Source organism: Rana temporaria, chromosome 11 (genome assembly GCF_905171775.1).
Source record: "Rana temporaria chromosome 11, aRanTem1.1, whole genome shotgun sequence".
Classification (NCBI taxonomy): domain Eukaryota; kingdom Metazoa; phylum Chordata; class Amphibia; order Anura; family Ranidae; genus Rana; species Rana temporaria.
Window position 1 is genome coordinate 39,072,062 of NC_053499.1, and position 21,348 is coordinate 39,093,409.

Consider the following 21,348-nt stretch of genomic DNA (forward strand, 5'->3'; position numbering starts at 1 on the left):
GCCCGTGCTGTTCTCCAGTCCCCCACCCGTGCTGTTCTCCAGTCCCCCACCCGTGCTGTTCTCCAGTCCCCCACCCGTGCTGTTCTCCAGTCCCCCACCCGTGCTGTTCTCCAGTCCCCCACCTGTGCTGTTCTCCAGTCCCCCACCTGTGCTGTTCTTCAGTCCCCCACCTGTGCTGTTCTTCAGTCCCCCCCCTCCTGTGCTGTCCTCTGGTCCCACCCTGTGCTGTTCTTCATCCCCCCCCCTCCTGTGCTGTTCCTGATTTGGAGGAACTGTCCCTCATTTAGAGCATTGTCCCTCTGCCCCTCTGTTCCTCTTTCCTCCTTGTGTGTCCCTCAAGGAGCCAATATAAGAGAATAGTAGTGGTAAAAAAGCACCTGTGGGTTTAACCAGTTTTTCTTTGTTTATAATTCTCCTACATATTTTTGCTAATAGGTGTCCTTAATTCCCATCTCAGAAAGTTGGGAGGTGTGCCTCTATCCATCCCACTGCCCCTCTGACTACTCTGTGCTCCGACCACTCAGTTGTTTTTCTTGATGCCTAGGGCCCACTTTTGATCTCGCACATGGGCCCGCTGATTTCATATGCCCCTGCCCCAAAAATCTGCAAAAAATGGGGGGGGGGGGGGGTGTCCCTGAATGGCAGTTTGGAAATGTGGTCACCCTATTCAGGACAATATCTGACAACCATGAGGGGAGGACTATTACAAGAATCAGCAGTCTGCAAGTAATGGAATATGCTACATCATACATAATGAATGTGTTTGGTGTTATATCCCCCCTAAAAATACTTAGGCCCAGATTCTCGTATCTGGGCGTAAAACTGCGGCGGCGTAACGTATGTCATTTACGTTACGCCGCCGCAAGTTTTACAGGCAAGTGCTTTATTCACAAAGAACTTGCCTGTAAAGTTGCGGCGGCGTAGCGTAAATCCCCCGGCGCAAGCCCGCGTAATTCAAATGAGCCGGGTAGGGGGCGTAGAGCATTTAAATTAGGCGCGTTCCCGCGCCAAACGTACTGAGCATGCGCCGTCCCTAAAATTTCCCGACGTGCATTGCGCTAAATGATGTCGCAAGGACGTCATTGGTTTCAACGTGAACGTAAATGGCGTCCAGCCCCATTCACGGACGAGTTACGCAAACGACGTAAAATTTTCAAATTGCGACGCGGGAACGACGGCCATACTTAACATTGGATACGCCACCTAGGGGGCATGTTTATCTTTACGCCGCGTATCTCTTACGGAAACGGCGTATCTTTACTGCGACGGGCAAGCGTACGTTCGTGAATCGGCGTAACGACTCATTTGCATATTCTACGCCGACCTCAATGGAAGCGCCACCTAGCGGCCAGCGTAAATATTGCACCCTAAGAAACGACGGCGCAGGCCGTCGTATCTTAGGCATGTTTAAGTGTATCTCTGTTTGAGCATACACTTAAACATACGACGGGCTTAGATTCGGAGTTACGTCGGCGTATCTACTGATACGCCGGCGTAACTCTTTGTGAATCTGGGCCTAAATCTCAGTTTTAAGTCTTTTTTTTAACTTCATGCATTCTATGCATGAAGCTAAAAAAACTTCTGTGTGCAGCCCCCCCCCCGCCCCAATACTTACCAGAGCCCCATTGCAATCCAGAAATGTGCAGGAGAGGCTCAGCTCTCCAGGGACTCTCTCTCTCCATTGGTTGAGACAGAAGTGATTGCCATTGGCTCATGCTACTGTCCATATTAAAAGTCAGCAGCTACAGTATTTGGAGCTGCTGACTTTTCTCTTTTTTTGGGGGCTCCTCTTTTAATCACTTCAGCTCCGGAAGGTTTTACCCCCTTCCTGACCAGGACATTTTTTGCAATACGGCACTGCATTGCTTTAACTGGCAGTCATGCGAAACTGTACCCAAATAAAATGAATGTCCTTTTTTCCCCACAAATAGAGTTTTCCTGGTGGTACTTGTGCGATAAAATATTTGGGAAAAAAATAAAGATATTTTTTACTTTTGCTATAAAACTCATCCAATAACAAAAACGATTTTCTTCATCAATTTAGGCCAATATGTATGGTGCTAAATGTTTTTGGTAAAAAAAACAATCCCAATAAGCATATATTGATTGGTTTGCGCAAAAGTTATAGCGTCTACAAACTATTGGATAGATTTATGGACTTTTTGGGTCCAGTGACACCAATGTAGTGATCAGTGCAAAAAAATGAAAGCACTGTCACTGTACTAATGATACTGTCAGGGAAGGGGTTAACATCAGGCGCGATCAAAGGGTTAACTGTGTTCCCAGGGAGTGTTTTCTAACTGTGTGGGGGATGGCTTAACTGAAGAAAGAAAGAGATCTGTGTTTGTGCTTAGCAGAATCACAAGATCTCTGTCTTTCTTACTAGCAGAACGGCGATCTGCCTTGTTTACATAGACAGACCACCATTTTCCCTCTTTAGGGATGATCGCCAGGTTCCCGGTGGACATCGCGTGTGCCGGACCCGCTGATTGGTTCCCGCTGTATCCAATCACAGCGAGAGCTGGCCTCTGGCAGCACTCGCGCGTGCCCCAGGCCCAGAAGAATTAATTACATACAGGTGCGTGATTTTGTGCTCAAGGGCCGCCCTGACGCAGTAAATGTACCTGGGGTGGTCCTTAAGCGGTTGATATCACTTTAAGGAGGCAGTAGGTAAAGTATAGTGATTAACAAATTTTATTTATTTTTTATAAGGTGAATTTCCTAATTTTTCTCTATGTAATGTGCTGCATATGACTCATACAATCTCCATTTGTTTTTGCTTCATAGAGCAAAGATGCACAACATATATAGACTGTGAGACAATGTACACTTGTTTCCATGGAACCGGAATCTAATGTGTACTGTACATTGTCAGCATAGCGGTCCTCTCCTCCCACCTACAGTATCTGCTCCCTGTTTGGGTTCCGATACGCAGTTGACCCCCATAATTACTTTATCGTATAACCATTTATGTAGTAATCTGGTTTGGCTTGTAGGAGATTGTGACAGGAGTGACTTTGGGTTGGGGGTTTGTGCGGCTCAGCTTGCCCTGGAGAGTTCTGGAGGCTCCTTGACCAGCTTCCCCCAACGCCTCTTATGTGTAAATTACCCTATGTCTCTAATAGGGGCACAGGGAGAATGAGAACCCCACTATGATCTGTACTAGTCAGACTCTTTACAGCCACACTGGAACCTTGTAAAATGTATATAATGACGGCGAACCAAGTTTTGTTTGAGAACAAGGGTTCGTCACAACTGGTGGCAGCGGTGGGATTGTGCTTCCTGGATGTGAAGACCTCCACCTGCTTCCAAGATCGGATAGCAGCCTTCAGTCACCCCAGTGGAGATATGGATCTGGTATCAGAGTTCCCAGGGCTGCTGCAGATCGTCCTTTCAGCATACACCAGGTCTGTGTCTGCGGATGAGTACCTGGAGGTCAGGCAGCAGATTCAGGTAAGGCACCGGATTAGAGCTCTCAAAGTTGCTGGTATGCAACAGGGCAAGTGCTTTCCAACCCCAGAGCAGCAGGCCAGTGAACAACGGGAGTTATGGCTGCAATTCCTGGGAGAGCGGCCCCAGGAGCAATGGGTGACTGAGTTGGACAGACTGGTCCAACAGGAGATAGAGCTGGACAATCGGTATTGGGCTCTGCAACGGCACGCGGAGGATGAATATTTAGGGGAGGCAACAGAATGCTCTCCGGAGGGATATGACTTTGGTGGCCCTGGATTGCTGTGGGAGAGCCTTACAGAATGTTTTGTGTTTGTCGATGAAGGGGAACCTACCCTTAAAGACCTGAGAGAATACAGAGAGAGTCTCAGAGCTTAAACCTGATCTAGATTATTTGCTAAGGAAGGAACAGCATCTGGAAAGGGCATACAGGAAACTGCTAGAATGCGTTCAGCAGCATGCCAGAGAATCGGCAGTGAAAACTCTGGAGATTGCGGTCTCCAAAGCTGAAGTCTGACAACAGGGCATAGCTCTGCTAACCTCTGCCCAATAGAAGCTTCAGTCTCCTTGAGAGAAGAGGTAGTTGCCTTTCTCCCACAATACTGCCAGAGACCTGGGATTTTCTGCCAACAGCATCAGCGGAGTTACCAGATTCTTCTCCAGCTGAATTGCTGGAAACAGAACAAGACCTCTGCCCTACACATGTGGCGGTTCCGGAGACCCCATGTGAGAAGAAGATGGTCACTGGAAGATAGTGACAGAGAAATGTCATCCCAGCAGCCAGATGAGGGAACAGAAAAGGAAGCAGCCGGCTCACCTCCCCAATGGCCGCTACACTATTTGGGAGTATAGGAAGCCAGGATTCTGCCACAAGGGTTAACCAGAGCGGAGGATGTGGAGTCTCCAGCAGAAGTGTTGGCAACAGGGCAGAGTGCTACAAACCTCTGCCCAGCACCGGCAACAACTGTGGAGTTCCAGAGAGCCAGGGCAGTCACCCTGTCTTCTCACCAGTGGCTGAAAGGACTCCAGGGAGAAGGGCCAGTCCAGGCCTCTCCCCAGCGGCAGGCATGTTCTCTGAGAGAGGCAGAGGTAATGCTCTGTTTGGGACAATTTATTTGGGGTACTGTGTGGATACCGGCATTGGGGGACTGGAACTACTGACTAACTTTGGAGTAAACCCATCTGGGGTCTCCTCCTGCATTAGTCTCCTGCCGAAAGGGGAGATGTGTGACAGGAGTGACTTTGGGTCGGGGGTTTGTGCGGGTCAGCTTGCCCTGGAGAGTTCTGGAGGCTCCTTGTTCAGCTTCCCCTCTTATGTGTAAATTACCCTGTGTCTCTAATAGGGGCACAGGGTGAATGAGAACCCCACTATGATCTGTACTAGTCAGACACTCTTTACAGCCACACTGGAACCTTGTAAAATTTATATATTGTGTGTTATCTCATGCTGTTGGACTATTTGCTGTGATTGTTTGGGGTGTGACTGTATTCTAGTTGGCATGTAGAGCCAGTCAACGTTTAGGACTATCCGGTAAACACAGAAAAAGAAAAAGAGAAGAGAACTTCATTGTATGTACTTTAATATAGTTGATGAATATTCAACTAGTCTTTATAGAATCCACCAAATAGAGTAAAAGCAAAACAACTGTTTTATCTATAATAAATATCAATAAATTAACATGATCTTTGTAGAATACCCTACTTGAAAGGCTACCAAAGATTATCGTCCTCTCTGGTATTGTTCAGTCCTATCCTACACAGCATAGCTTCTCTAATTATGCCCCCACAGCCATACATTACTGCCAGTGCAACTATTGAACATTTGCATTGTCTATCCTACCTAAATGTTAATTGTATAAGAGCCAGCCCCCCACAGGCTAAAATATCAGTGGGGGGGGGGGCATATAGATGCCGATTATATGCATTAAAGGTCTCAAACAAACCACCTGTTCAAAAACTTTTATAAATATAGTACCTTCACAGTGTGGCTACCTAAAAGGGTTATTCTGTGACCCTATTAAAGAACCCTGAACCACATCAGGCATATGGGTAATATAGATTAAAACTCATCTGTGGATTGGGATTTTTTCCTGGCATCCAGACTATTCATAAAAATATTTTATGGGATTTGGCGGCTGTGTTACGGTATGTATACGTGAAATCCTCCATGTGTTTTTTTGTGGTATACTACTTGAAATCATTGTTTCATGATAGGAATGGCCAATTGTTTCAAGTAAAGGGAAATGAGGGACCTAACTGCATCTAGAAGGTGAGGCAGGGCCGGTGCTACCACTAGGCAAACTAGGCAGCTGCCTAGGGTGCTCTGCTGCCTAGGGGCGCCCGGCCACTGGTGTTTCTACTCTCTGCAGCAAGCAACTAAGACTCAGCGTCAGCAGGCAGCCGACGCTTTGTACGCAGATAGTGTCAGAGGCGCAGCGGTGGCAGAGAACTGTGTTTGTGTCCCGACTCCAGAATGAATCGAAGCAAGGAAACATTCATTGATGGGCCATGGTGGGCTGTATTGATGGGCACTTGTGAGGCTGCATTGATAGGTGCTTGTGAGGCTGAATTGATGGGCACTGGTGGGCTGAATTGATGGGCGCTTGTGAGGCTGCATTGATGGGCGCTGGTGAGACTGCATTTGATTGATGCTGGTGGGCTGCATTTAATGGGCGTTTCATTAAAAAGTGGGGTATACCTGGGCAGGGCAAAGAGGGTGGAGTCAGGGGTGGAGCCAAGGGGGGCATCAAAATAAGGTTACGCATAGGTTGTCATAAATCCTTGCACCAGCCCTAAGGAGAGGAGTGATTGAATGTCTATATCGGCCTGTTGATTCACCTGTAGAATAAATGAGTACAGCCCAAGGAGGAGTTTTTTTTAAACCAACTTTTAGTGTCACTTTAGGTTCATTGTAAATTCAGGTGCTGACAAGTGTGGGGAAGGGCTTTATTTTGTTGGGGTTACTGTTTAGTTTAAATGTGTAGCATTCCTTATCATTGCTTGTCCTGTTACAGCTATCCAGTACTCTGCAATCATCATTAGTATTATTTATGTCGGAAATGATTAGGATAATACAGTGAAATGGCAAACGTTTAATGATCCAGAGTCTTAAACACAACCCACAAATCAATGTCTCCAAGAAACCCATTAATACTTTCTAAACACTAGTTCATAAAAAGAAGTAGGTGGAGAGAATGTATGATGCATACTCCTCATACTCTAGAGCACAGGTGTCAAACACAGGGCCTGTGGGCCAAATCCGGCCCTCCAGGCCATTTCATGTGGCCCTTGCACCGCTCCTGCAGCTACAGGAGAGCTCCAGCCCTTCTCTAGTCCTTCTCCAGACCCTTCTTCCCAGCAGCAGCATAAGAAAAGAGGGGTACGCTCTGATGTAAGGGAGAGTGGGGGACTCAACTTCTGATGGTGGGGTGGCTCTTTACATATAATGTAAGGGGAGGGGGATGCGCTGGACATCTAATCTTACAGATACAATCGGCCCTTTTGAGGGCAATAATAATGCTGATGCAATTGTGTTTGACACCCCTGCTCTAGAGGTACCTGTGTTCTGGGTCAAAGAGGCTCCCTAAAGTCCAGGATGTTGGAACAGACCTTAACCACTTGGCAACCGGCCCATAGCCGAATGACGGCTACAGGGTGGTTGCTTAACTCCGGGAGGTCATACATGGACGTCCTCCCAGAATCGCACTCCAGAGGACCCGGCGCATCATGGCGCATCATGGATCACGGTAAATGGTATACTGGTATCTAATAGGACTAGTGATGATGATGATTTTGACCAATGGGGTGAAGGGAATATGAACACATCCGGCGGACCGTTTCCAGCGGAGATCCCCTTGTCTGTACGAGGCCTAAGTATATTTTTTCCCTTTTTTCCTAGTCTTCAAGAAGAACAAAGACTACATAGTTTATGTTGTATGAGGCATGTGGAATTTTGTAGCCATAAAGATCTCTTTCTCATACAAGGACATATAATAAAGCCTCTGTTGGGTGAGATGAGGTCACATAATAGAAACCTAGCCCCTAAAATCAGCACACGATTCCCTCTTATCTTTTCTCAAAAATCTGGCCTTCTATCCGGCATGGATCTTCCCAAACTCATTTAAAGCTTGGATAACATCAGGTATTGTGACGCTACAAAATGTTGTACCTTTCCCTACAATCAGGGAGAAACACGACTTACCAGAATCAGAACAGTTCAGATGCCTCCAAATCAAAAATTTCTTTACTCCACCCACACAAGTTGCAACACCCCTGTCCCAATTATCCAATTTTGAAACAATTTGCAAAAAAGACCTGTTAGCCAAAGGAATGATATCATCCTTCTACACTCAACTTCTAGTAGACCCTAATCCTGACAAACCAACCTATGTACGGAAATGGGAGGTGGACCTGGGGCGTGCACTGGATGATGCAGAATGGTCTAGGATCTGGTCAACCATCAAATCATCCTTGCCCAATGTCACGGCGATGGAAGCAAATTACAAGGTCCTGACTGGGTGGTATCTTGTACCAGCTAGAGTGGCCAACTTTGCATCTACACACTCAGCTCTTTGCTTTAGGGGCTGTTCATAAATGGGCACTCACTTGCATATATGGTGGACATGTCCGATAGCGCAACTTTTCTGGAAAGAAATCTTTTCAATGGCCTCTAAAATGTTCCGACAGCAGATACAACCGGATTCATTTACATCACTACTTAACCTAAAACCGGAATGTTTAACATTTTTCCAATTTAAACTTTTGATTCCACTCCTAACTGCTGTAAAGCAAACGATAGCTAAAGCATGGAAAACTCCAGTATTGGGGATGGCGGAAACAATACATAGAATGAATGTCATAATGTCACACGCCAAAATGATAGCCATTGATGGGGACCAAATCCCAAAATTCAAAAAACTATGGCTCCCATGGATAAAAAACGATCTACCTCCAGATTTCAATGATTCGGTCCTTCTGCCATGGTAGCTGATTAATTGCTCCAAAACAAATTATTACATACCTATCTACCTATTGAAACATAAATATTATGCATCATACTGGTTCTTAGATCGACCTTGTGGACTTTCTCTTTGACTCGCTACTTTTATCTTCTCTTTACTCTCCTTCTTTTCATTTTACTTACATAGGGCCAGATTCACAGAAGAGATACGACGGCGCAAGTCTTAGTTTCCCGTGGCAAAGTTAGGGGTGCTATTAACATGGTGTAAAATTACTCCGGCGCAAGTCTTAGTTTCCCGTCGCAAAGTTAGGGGTGCTATTAACATGGTGTAAAATTACTCCACCATGTTAAAGTATACCCGTCGTTCCCGTGTCGCTTTTGAATTTTTTTTTCCGCCGTTAGTACGTTACGCACGTTGCGATTCACAAACACGTCGGGCCACCGTAAGTTCGCGCAAAGCTCGTCGGGAAAATTGCGAACGGAGCATGCGCAGTACGTCCAGCGCGGGAGCGCGCCTAATTTAAATGGTACCCGCCCCATTTGAATTGGACGGGCTTGCGCCGGACGTGTTTACGATACACCGCCACAAGTTTACAGGTAAGTGCTTTGTGGATCGGGCACTTACACTGAAAACTTGCGGCGGTGTAACGTAAACGGGTTACGTTACACGGCCGCAATTCTACGTGAATCTGGCCCATAGTTCTTCACTACAATAAGTCTATTTGTTATATCACAACCCATGTATATAACATGGCGGTAGTTTAGATATAATTTATGTTACTGTAGTTATGAATATTATACTACCCACCGGCTATCTAGATAGTGAAGATCTCATTAATTCTGTTTAGATATTTTATGTTATTAATTTTTATCTACCGGTATAGTAAATTCTAACTTAAACTTTACCATCTGTATCCTTGTATAAGAAACTAATTTATTTATCTATTAAATGTGTAATCAATAACAACTTTAGACAAGGAAACCTAACCCTGGGTAGAATAGAAGGGTGCCATCTTTCGAACACCATCGACATCAGTTCTCCCTGATATATTTATTTTATATATATATATATATATATATATATATATATATATATATATATATATATATATATATATATATACATATACTGCAATACTGCAGCAGAAAACTTGCCAGGCAGAAGAGCTGATAGGGGTGATATATGTATCTAATGGCTTGTTCTGGAATATTAAGGTGGCTACAAAAGTAATGATCGCAAGTGTTAGCATTAAGGAATAATGTTGGCTGGAAACCCATCCTAGCGCCTAGGCATTGTATTTATCAACTTGCAGAACAGTTTTTGGCCAGCAGATATATTACAGCTTGGCTTCTGGCATATTTAACACGTTACTCCTGGAATACCGATAAGCATTTAGAAGTTTCCTATATGTAAGTTCTGGCTGTTTCTATCTAGTTATTTACAGTATCTCACAAAAGTGAGTTAGGTCGACCTAACTCTCTACCCACACAAATCTTTTTCGTATTTATGTATTATGTTGTATGTATATGTTAATGTATATGTTATATGTATGAAGAACTTATGAACTTTATAATGGATGCTGATTTTAAAAAAAAATTAAGAAAGTTTGTAAAATGTGAAAAAGAATAAAAACAATTTAAAACACAAAAAACTCACAAAAGTGAGTACACCCTTTACATTTTTGTAAATATTTTATTATATCTTTTCATGTGACAACACTGAAGAAATGACACTTTGCTACAATGTAAAGTAGTGAGTGTACAGATTGTATAACAGTGTAAATTTTCTGTCCCTTCAAAATAACTCATCACACATAACTCCCCAGTGCTGGCAGTACTCATGCAGCCCCAGAACATGACACTCCAACTACCATGCTTGACTGCAGGCAAGACACACTTGTCTTTGTACTCCTCACCTGGTTGCTGCTACACACGCTTAACACCATCTGAACCAAAATAGGTTTATCTTGGTGTCATCAGACCACAGGACATAGTTCCAGTAATCCATGTACTTAGTCTGCTTGTCTTCAGCAAATTGTTTGTGGGCTTTCTTGTGCATCATCTTTAGAAGAGGCTTCCTTCTGGGAGGACAGCAATGCAGACCAATTTGATGCCGTGTGTGGCATATGGTCTGAGCAATGACAGGCTGACCCCCAACACCTTCAACCTCTGCAGCAAAGCTGGCAGCACTGATACGTCTATTTCCCAAAGACAACCTCTGGATATGATGCTGAGCACGTGCACTCAACTTCTTTGGTGGACCATGGCAAGGCCTGTTCTGAGTGTGGAACCTGTCCTATTATACCGCTGTATGGTCTTGGCCACCGTGCTGCAGCTCAGTTTCAGGGTCTTGGCAATCTTCTTATAGCCTATGCCAGGGATATGCAATTAGTGGACCTCCAGCTGTTGCAAAACTACACGTCCCATCATGCCTCTACCTCTGGGTGTCAAGCTTTTGGCTGTCAGAGTCTTGCAATGCATCATGGGACTTGTAGTTCTACAACAGCTGGAGATCCGCTAATTGCATATCTCTGGCCTATGCCATCTTTATGTAGAGCAACAATCCTTTTTTTCAGATCCTCAGAGAATTCTTTGCCATGAGGTGCCATGTTGAACTTCCAGTGACCAGTATGAGAGAGTGATAACACCAAATTTAACACATCTGCTCCCCATTCACATCTGAGACCTTGTAACACTAACGAGTCACATGACACCGGGAGGGAAAATTGCATTTTTACTTAGGGGTGTACTCACTTTTGCTGCCAAAGGTTTAGACATTAATGGCTGTGTTGAGTTATTTTGAGGGGACAGCAAATTTACACTGTTATACAAGCTGTACACTCACTACTTTACATTATAACAAAGTGTAATTTCTTCAGTGTTGTCACATGAAAAGATATAATAAAGTATTTACAAAAATGTGAGGGGTGTACTCACTTTTGTTTTGTAAGATACGGGGGGCTATTTACAAAAGGAAAATCCACTTTGCACTACAACTGCACTGCAAGTACACTTGAAAGTGCAATCGCTGTAGATCACTGTAGATCTGAGAGGAAGCTCTGCTGATTTTATCATCCAATCATGTGCAAGCTAAAATGCTGTTTTTTATTTTCCTTGCATGTTCCCCTTTAGATCTACATTTCCAAGTGCACTTGTAATGCAAAGTGGATTTGCCTTTCGTAAATAACCCCCACTGTATAATTAAAAGAAAACAGGCTGGAGTAAGAATAATGAGACCGATTTGCTATGCAAGACAAATCACTCTTTATTAGATTTTCTCAACGACAGTGGTTGCAAAGGCAGCTGGCTCGACTGCAGGTTTTATAGAGTCTAGAGGCCAGGTGAACAATACATTTTTGCTATATTTAATTTGACTGTGCTTGGCTCATAACTGTTAGAAACTAAAGTTTACAGAGGTTTAGGGTGCCCCACTTTACTGTCAACCACACCAACCCCTTTGGCATCTTTAGAGTAGTGAGATGGCCCATCAACCCTAGAAGAAGATCAGAAAACAAAAGAAGAAACTGGCAAAACTGAACCAAAGAGCAGAGAATATGATAGGTGTCCCACGAGCCACATACAGTGCCTTGCGAAAATATTCGGCCCCCTTTAACTTTGCGACCTTTTGCCACATTTCAGGCTTCAAACATAAAGATATAAAACTAATTTTTTTTGAAGAATCAACAACAAGTGGGACACAATCATGAAGTGGAACAAAATTTATTGGATATTTCAAACTTTTTTAACAAATAAAAAACTGAAAAATTGGGCATGCAAAATTATTCAGCCCCTTTACTTTCAGTGCAGCAAACTCTCTCCAGACGTTCAGTGAGGATCTCTGAATTATCCAATGTTGACCTAAATGACTAATGATGATAAATAGAATCCACCTGTGTGTAATCAAGTCTCCGTATAAATGCACCTGCACTGTGATAGTCTCAGAGGTCCATTTAAAGCGCAGAGAGCATCATGAAGAACAAGGAACACATCAGGCAGGTCCGAGATACTGTTGTGGAGAAGTTTAAAGCTGGATTTGGATACAAAAAGATTTACCAAGCTTTAAAAATCCCAAGGAGCACTGTGCAAGCGATAATATTAAATGGAAGGAGTATCAGACCACTGCAAATCTACGAAGACCTGGCCGTCCCTCTAAACTTTCAGCTCATACAAGGAGAAGACTGATCAGAGATGCAGCCAAGAGGCCCATGATCACTCTGGATGAACTGCAGAGATCTACAGCTGAGGTGGGAGACTCTGTCCATAGGACAACAATCAGTCGTATACTGCACAAATCTGGCCTTTATGGAAGAGTGGCAAGAAGAAAGACATTTCTTAAAGATATCCATAAAAAGTGTTTTTTAAAGTTTGCCACAAGCCACCTGGGAGACACACCAAACATGTGGAAGAAGGTGCTCTGGTCAGATGAAATCAAAATCAAATTTTTTGGCAACAATGCAAAACGTTATGTTTGGCGTAAAAGCAACACAGCTCATCACCCTGAACACACCATCCCCACTGTCAAACATGGTGGTGGCAGCATCATGGTTTGGGCCTGCTTTTCTTCAGCAGGGGCAGGGAAGATGGTTAAAATTGATGGGAAGATGGATGGAGCCAAATACAGGACCATTCTGGAAGAAAACCTGATGGAGTCTGCAAAAGACCGGAGACTGGGACGGAGATTTGTCTTCCAACAAGACAATGATCCAAAACATAAAGCAAAATCTACAATGGAATGGTTCACAAATAAACATATCCAGGTGTTAGAATGGCCAAGTCAAAGTCCAGACCTGAATCCAATCGAGAATCTGTGGAAAGAACTGAAAACTGCTGTTCACAAACGCTCTCCATCCAACCTCACTGAGCTCGAGCTGTTTTGCAAGGAGGAATGGGCAAAAATGTCAGTCTCTCAATGTGCAAAACTGATAGAGACATACCCCAAGCGACTTACAGCTGTAATCGCAGCAAAAGGTGGCGCTACAACGTATTAACTTAAGGGGGCGGAATAATTTTGCACGCCCAATTTTTCAGTTTTTTATTTGTTAAAGTTTGAAATATCCAATAAATTTCGTTCCACTTCATGATTGTGTCCCACTTGTTGTTGATTCTTCCAAAAAAATTACAGTTTTATATCGTTATGTTGGAAGCCTGAAATGTGGCAAACGGTCGCAAAGTTCAAGGGGGCCGAATACTTTCGCAAGGCACTGTATCAAGTCAAAGCCTGCTCTGTGATAGTGAATGACAGTCTCATCCTGGACCCTCGCCAGGCCATGCCCCCAATGTGTTTCACTCCGCCCACCAGAGCTTACTCATGGGGATGGATAGATAGCAGAGCAGAGATTGAGCTGACACTTTGAGCTACCTAAACATTACAGTCTATTTGTACAAAATGCACATTTTTTTTTCTAGATTTACCAAACCTATATAATGTGAGGGTTTTACTCAACAACCCAACAGTTTATATAGCATCAGACAGGTTCTTGAACTACACAAACAATGGTAGAGTAAGGTGACCTGATTTTCAAAATTAAATCTGCAGACACCCCACTAACCATGCCCACGTTTATTGGGAGGGGTGTGGATAACAGCAGCATGCTAAACCAAATGATGATTGTGGCCAAATTGTACAAATAGTGGGAGTGGCTTAAAGTGGTATGATTTAATCACACCTAAGCCTACTTTGCTCTGTGTCAGGAGTGCCTAACATGCAAAGTAGTAGTAGAGTGTGGGGGACAAAATGAAGTCAGAGTGCCTCCCAATCAAAAATGTTTCTCTCCTCCTGCTCCAGGCCAAGTGCTGGTAAGACAGATTACCCTACAGCTGCCAGGGCCACCATTTTTAAAGCTGAAAAGATATCAGGAACACTATTAGGGACACTTTTCCCCCAGGGACTGTCCCCTGAAGCCGGGGACATCTGGTTACCCTATGGTAGAGCAAAAGAAGATTATACAATCAGATTTATAATATAACTGGGTACTAACATTTATAGGTAAAGTTGCTCTGGGGAATATCCGATTGTCTCTCGGGGATCAGGAAGGAATTATTTCCCCTGCTGTAGCAAATTGGATCGTGCTCTGCTGGGATTTTTCACCTTCCTCCTGGAGTATAGAATTGGGTATATGGGATCGTATGATATTATTATTATTATTATTATTTTTTTTATGGTCGAACTGGATGGACCTGTGTCTTTTTTTAACCTAACTATGTAACTAACTATATGTATGGTCACGCAATACATGTAACATCAATTTTCAGCTCCTCCTCGTGCTGTTCTGATAGGCAGAACACTCGGCTTCCCAGCAGACACTGTGTTCAGTGTTCCGCCTATCACGGATGCCCTCTCGTCCGAGGACAAGAGGGCATCCATGATAGGCGGAACACTAAACAGAGACTCTGCTGGGAAGCTGAGTGTTTCGCCTATCACGGAACAGCATGAGGAAGAGGCGCGGCTTTTGAAAAATGGATGGCCGCGGTCTGACTGAGAGTCTGCATGTTAGGTACCGGCGTATAAGACGACCCCCGACTTATAAGAATTTCTAGTGTTAAAAAGTCGTCTTATACGCCGGAAAATACGGTAAGCACTGTTCGTATTTATAATGGTCATGAAAAGTACTGTATCTTTGGAAGCATATATACTTCCAGACAGACATTCAGGGATTTCAGTTTGTGCCTCCTGTACACTCTTTGTTAAGGTTTTTCAGGTCACAAGCAAAATCTGCTTTTTGGCGTCAGCATGCAATTGCAGGCAGACTCTTGATCCAAATTAATGTGCTTTCTTTTTATTCCCAGATCCATTTGTAAAAGTGTACCTTCTGCAAGACGGCAGAAAGATCAGCAAGAAAAAGACCGCAGTGAAGCGGGATGACAGAAATCCGGTCTTTAATGAAGCCATGATTTTTTCTGTACCAGCCATAGTACTGCAGGTGAGTCATCACAATCATAGGTAAAAGGCTGTACTCCTCTAAACGGGATCCTCAGAATAGCAGCTCCCAGGGAGCCTGAGATTGAAAATGTGGCTGTGAATACATTGTGCTATTTTTTCAAAAGAACATTTGTATTCCTGGCTTATTGTAGCTTTAGCTCATGCTCAACCTTCATGACATAGATAGATAAATGCATTAAATTACATTTAAAAGAAGAACAGGATAATACAGTTAACTATTTAATGCATATCCACTACCTGACCCCGATTTCTATTTTAGGGATAGCTTTCTTAAAATTCTTCTGCTACCACCATTATCACTTAGGGGTTGATTTACTAAAAAAGCTGTTAACTTTGCAAGGGATTGTCTCCAGTGCTAAGTGAATGTGGTGAAATTTCACTTGGCAAAGAAAACTCAGTCATGTGCATAACTGGATCATGGAAGTCAGCAGAGCTTCACTTTGCTCATTAAGCTTTGGACCCTTGCAAAGTGCAACTTCCCTTTCAAAATGAACAGCCTGTTTGCCTTTGCTTTAAAGATTTAAGGGGATACATTTGTCCTTTTTTGATTTTCAATATTTAGTTACTATATTGCAGGAGTATGCAATTAGCGGACCTCCAGCTGTTGCAAAACTACAAGTCCCATGAGGCATAGCAAGACTCTGACAGCCACAAGCATGACACCCAAAGGCAGAGGCATGATGGGACTTGTAGTTTTGCAACATCTGGAGGTCCGCTAATTGCATATCCCTGCTATATTGTTAAAGGGGTTGTAAAGGTAAATGTTTTTTCACCTTAATGCATCCTATGCATTAAGGTGAAAAAACATCTGACGGTACCGGCCCCGCTTTACTTACCTCACCCCACGAAAGTCCCGCGCGCGTCCACGTGGTCCTCTTCGGTTCCCAGCCTGGCCGTTGATTGGCTAGGCTGGACGGATTGATAGCAGCGCAGCCATTGGCTGGCGCTGCTGTCAATCACATCCAATGACGCGGCACGCTGGGGGGCGGGGCCGAGTGATACAGTCAGTGGCTATGCCCGCCGCTGTATCACGGCAGGCATAGCCGCAAAAGCTTTCCGGGGACCCGCAAAAGCTTTCCACCATGCAAGTTTGCTCGCATGAAGGTGGAAAGCTTTTGTGAGGAGGAGCCGAGACAGCCACCGAGGGACCCCATAAGACAGGATTCGGGGACACTCTGTGCAAAACGAGCTGCACAATGGAGGTAAGTATAACATGTTTGTTATTTTTTTATTTTTTTTTATAATTTTTTGCCTTTAGTGTTCCTTTAATGTTAAAAGACAAAAAAACACAAGCTAATCCATTAATGTGAGATTCCACCTGTTTACAGCTGGAGCTCCTTCAGGTTACTAAGCAAGTATTGACTTTCTGATGTACAGTACTTGCATACACACAACCCTCGACACCCATAATGGCATGCTTGGGCTTGCAAATGACCACTGCACAAAGGCAAGATCTGAAGCTTAGCAAATTGGTGGTGTTTTTTAGGACCAACGGTAAATCATTCTGAACCCTAGCCCCCTGCAACGAAAAAGCACGTCCTCCTCGTCTGTTTCCTCACCCTAGGGACAACAACATTAGTTTGTCCTGCTGACTGTAGTGCTCTATAGTAGCATATTGTGTGGATTTTTTCCGGAGGTACTATGCATAAAACAGCCATCCTTAATCAGAACCCGCTCACAGACGGGCAACCAATGCAAGGTATTCAAAATTTGGGTGATATGTTCTCTCCTACCAGCACCCGTAAGTAACCTTGCTGCAGCGTTCTGAATTAGTTGGAGTCTATGCATGTTCTTTTTAGGTAGGCCAAGGTACAAAGCATTACAGTAGTCCAACCGACTGGTAATTGTTGCATGGATCAGAGCGATCTTATCCGAGTCATCATCCAGACAGCAGAAAAGGGCCCGCAAGAGCTTTAGGTGGAGGTGGCATGAACTCATTACTTCACTCACCTGAGGGTCCAGAGTCAATCTGGAATCCAAGATGACCCCCAAGGCCCTCACCTGGTTGTCTACCTCAGGCGGAGCACGGAGCGAGGAAGGCCACGTGGGAATAGGAGTGTCTTCCTCCCTGTCACTGAAGATGATCATTTCAGTTTTTGTGCCATTTAACTTAAGAAAGTTGGCACTCACCCACAGATTGATCTTTTCTATACAGGCTGCTAATGGCGATTGGACTCTATTTTCCCTTGACATGCTCAGATAGATCTGCATACACATGGAACTGCAGACCATGGCGTCTGATCCGGTTGGTCAGTGGTCTAATATAGATGTTAAACAGGATTGGCGACTACGCCAAACCCTGTGGTACCTCACAGAACAGGGAGCTGTAATTAGAGTGATAGGCTCCCAGTCTCACCCGTTGTGCCCTGCATGTTACATTTGGCTTAACAAAACACTTTTAAAGGTAGATTGTACTGGGTCCCATGTGCTATAGTTTATGCCCTTGGGTCATATTCACTTTGTTGGGGCTAGTCCAGTGAACTGATGTCTAAATTGCCAGAATCTATGATGTCCTCCTCCAGGTCCTGCTGCTATTTGCTGTCTGAGAGAAATTAAGTCTTAACCTTTTAGGAAATGTTCTGACAAGAAGACTAGAGAACAGATTGTAGCAGACATGGGTAAGAAACAAAAAAAAATGGTCTCAATGGTCAAAAGGTCTGCATTATGGCTTGCTAATGGAGTGTTGACAATGGAAAATGGGGGGACATTCCAATGAACACTTTTTACCATAGACTAACTTTTTTTCACAGCTCATAGTTTTTAAGTCTTTCACTATCAGAAAAAATATGTAGCATAACATTGCCTACAATGTAGGAAATTGTGAGCTGACCCCCTGTAGCCTTTTGCAGTAAATTTTGCAAAAGTCAAGACTTTCCCCAAAACAGACTCCTAACAGAGTATTATTTTCTATCATGCTGTCCTCAGTGCTCTGGAAGTGTTTTATAGCATGATTCTTTATTTGCTTTTAAAATCAGTGAAAATAATATAATGATCCTGGAGAAACCTTAAAATGAATTCAATTACAACTGGGTAGTCTTTCAGCTAATTTCATTTAAGGGAAATGACTAAGCCTTTTATTTTATTATTCAACCATTTGCTCAAGAAGGAGCAAGTATTTGCTTTTCTTAAGAGTACCAGCCTAGTTTACCTTTAGACTGCTGTCTTCTAGTCTACCCTATTAAATAACTGCTTGGACCGTGATTAAATGTGAGGGGAATTTTGAATACTACTTAGCAGATATCTTGTTTTCAAAAGCATTTTTGGCACATTAAAATGTCCCATTTATTTAAAATTGTGGGATTCTGCTGGTTCGAATGTGAGCCTACACCGAATAATTAGTATCAGTTTGTCTTACTCTGAAACAACTAAACTGGCCATGTATGCAAATATTAGATGCTCAACCAAGTTCTAGGTGCTCAATATAAGTCGGCCAGCTTCAGTGGCTACAAAACTAAGTTTTGGCCTACATTTATTTGACTAATATAAAAATAGAATTGCGCTAAAAACTCATCATAATCATAGCTCAGCAGTCCAAAAAATATAGAGTCCACCAGTGTTGACAACTAAAGGCTTATTCTTATGATCCATTCACCAATTCCGCGAGTGAGTTCCACCACTATAAGATAAAAGATGTCTCCTTACCAGATATTGACGACCCTCCGTTACAGAGGGTCATAGCATGCCCGTAACAGCTCTTAATATTTACCCAAAATCAAGCAATGCATCCAGTGTCCAGTAAGCTCATAGCCATTGACTCCACTCGAACCAGTGTATGGGTAATATTCATAAAAGAGAAAGGCTCCATATAGTGTAAAACCTACAATAATTTTATTAAGTTAAAAAAAGATTGCACTTACAGCATCCGAAAAAACAAAAAGCCTTAAGTCTAGTGTGCTGCCATGCACATCCAGACTGACCCGCCCTTCCAGGGAACAATGGTGATACAGTACGTGGTTACGTCAGCACGTCGCTCCACCCTACGCGTTTTGTGATAATTCACATCGTCCAGGGTCCTGAATATTACCCATTTGTTTTACGAAAAATATGTAGACGAATACGTATCGGCCTAAACTAAGGAAAAAATAGTTTTTTATATATATTTTTCGGGGATATTTATTATAGCAAAAAGTAAAAAATATTATTTTTTTTTTCAAAATTGTCGCTCTATTTTTGTTTATAGCGCAAAAACTAAAAACCGCAGAGGTAATCAAATACCACCAAAAGAAAGCTCTATTTGTGGAAAAAAAAGGACGCCAATTTTTTTGGGGAGCCACGACGCACGACCGCGCAATTTTCAGTTAAAGCGACGCTGTGCCGAATCGCAAAAAGTGGCCTGGTCTTTGACCAGCAATATGGTCCGGGGGTTATGTGGTTAAAATCTTTGAAAATGTATTAAAAATAAAACATCCCATGTAGATAAGTATTCACAGCCTTTGCCATGACACTCAAAATTGAGCTCAGGCGCATCCTGTTTCCACTGATCATCCTTGAGAGGTTTCTACAACTTAATTGGAGTGCATCTGTGGTAAATTCAGTTGATGGACATAATTTGGAAAAGGCACACACCTGTCTATATAAGGTCCACCAGTTAACAGAACAACCATCTATGCAGCACTCCACCAACCAGACCTGTATGGAGGAGTGACCAGACAAAGGCCAATCCTTAGTAAAAGGCACATGACAGCCAACCTGGAGTTTGAAAAAAGGCACCTAAGGGACTCTCAGATCATCATGAGAAACAAAATTCTTTGACCTGATGAAACAAAGATTGAACTCTTTGGCCTGAATGGCAAGTGCCATGTCTGGAGGAAACCAGTCACCGCTCATCCCCTGGCCAATACCATCCCTACAGTGAAGCATGGTGGTGGTGGTAGCATCATGTTGTGGGAATGTTTTTCTGCGGCAGGAACTAGGAGACTAGTCAGGATCGAGGGAAAGATGAATGCAGAAATGTACAGAGACATCCTTGACGAAAACCTGCTTTAGAGCACTCTGGACCTCAGACTGGGGCAAAGGTTCATCTTCCAACAGGACTACAACCCTAAGCACAAAGCCAAGATGACAAATGAGTGGCTATGGGACAACACTGTAAATGTCCTTGAGCGGGCCAGCCAGAGCTCAGACTGGAACCCGATTGAACATCTCTGCAAAGTCCGGAAAATGGCTGTGCAGCAACGCCCCCCGACCAACCTGATGGAGCTTGAAAGGTCCTGCAAAGAAGAATGGGAGAAATTGCCAAAAAAAGTGTGCCAAGCTTGTAGCATCATACTTAAAAATACTTGAGACTGTAATTGGTGCCAAAGGTGCTTTAACAAAGTACTGAGCAAAGGCTACGAATACTTATGTACATGTGATTTTTTTTTTTATAATTATTTCACGTTGTCATTATGGGTTTTGTTTAGAGTTGTCCCGATTCCGATACTAGTATCGGGACCGATACTGAGCATTTGCGCGAGTACTTGTACTCGCACAAATGCTCCCAATGCTTCACCGATACTTTTATTGTGAGCTGAGAGGGGCTGGAGAGCTGGCTAAGAGGGGGCTGAGAGAAGGCCGAGAGGGGGCGGAGAGGAGGCTGAGAGGGGCGGAGAGCGGGCGGGGAGCAGAGCAGTCCTCGGGTATGTAAAATATAATGTCGTCACTAATGGAGGAGAGCTGCTGCCGCCGTCTAGTTGATCAGCGCGCGGGGAACATAACGGCTTTCATTTCAATAGCTGTGTGTTCCCTGCCGCGCGTCGTCATATATAGCCCCTCCCCCTTGTCCGGGCACTTTGATGGACAGATCACCCATCGCAGGATTGGACGGGTGATCTGTCTATCAAAGTGCCTGGGGCTTTCTCTTTGCCTACACAGGTAGGCCACTGGGGACCTACACAAAGCTGCATTTGGGGACACAAGGCTGCATTTGGGGACATGGCTGCATTTGGGGACACAAGGCTGAATTTGGGGACATGGCTGCATTTGGGGACACATTTTTTAAAAAAGTATCGGTAATCGG

General features: G+C 43.8%; 1 protein-coding gene across 1 annotated transcript in view; it reads left to right on the forward strand.

The window, feature by feature from the left end:
- SYT12 (synaptotagmin 12) overlaps positions 1-21,348 on the forward strand; it is a 132,741-nt gene that overhangs the window by 108,975 nt on the left and 2,418 nt on the right. Inside the window, exon 7 of the mRNA XM_040328365.1 lies at positions 15,197-15,330. Within this exon, the coding sequence (XP_040184299.1) occupies positions 15,197-15,330 (134 nt within the window). The remainder of the gene's footprint in view (positions 1-15,196; positions 15,331-21,348) is intronic.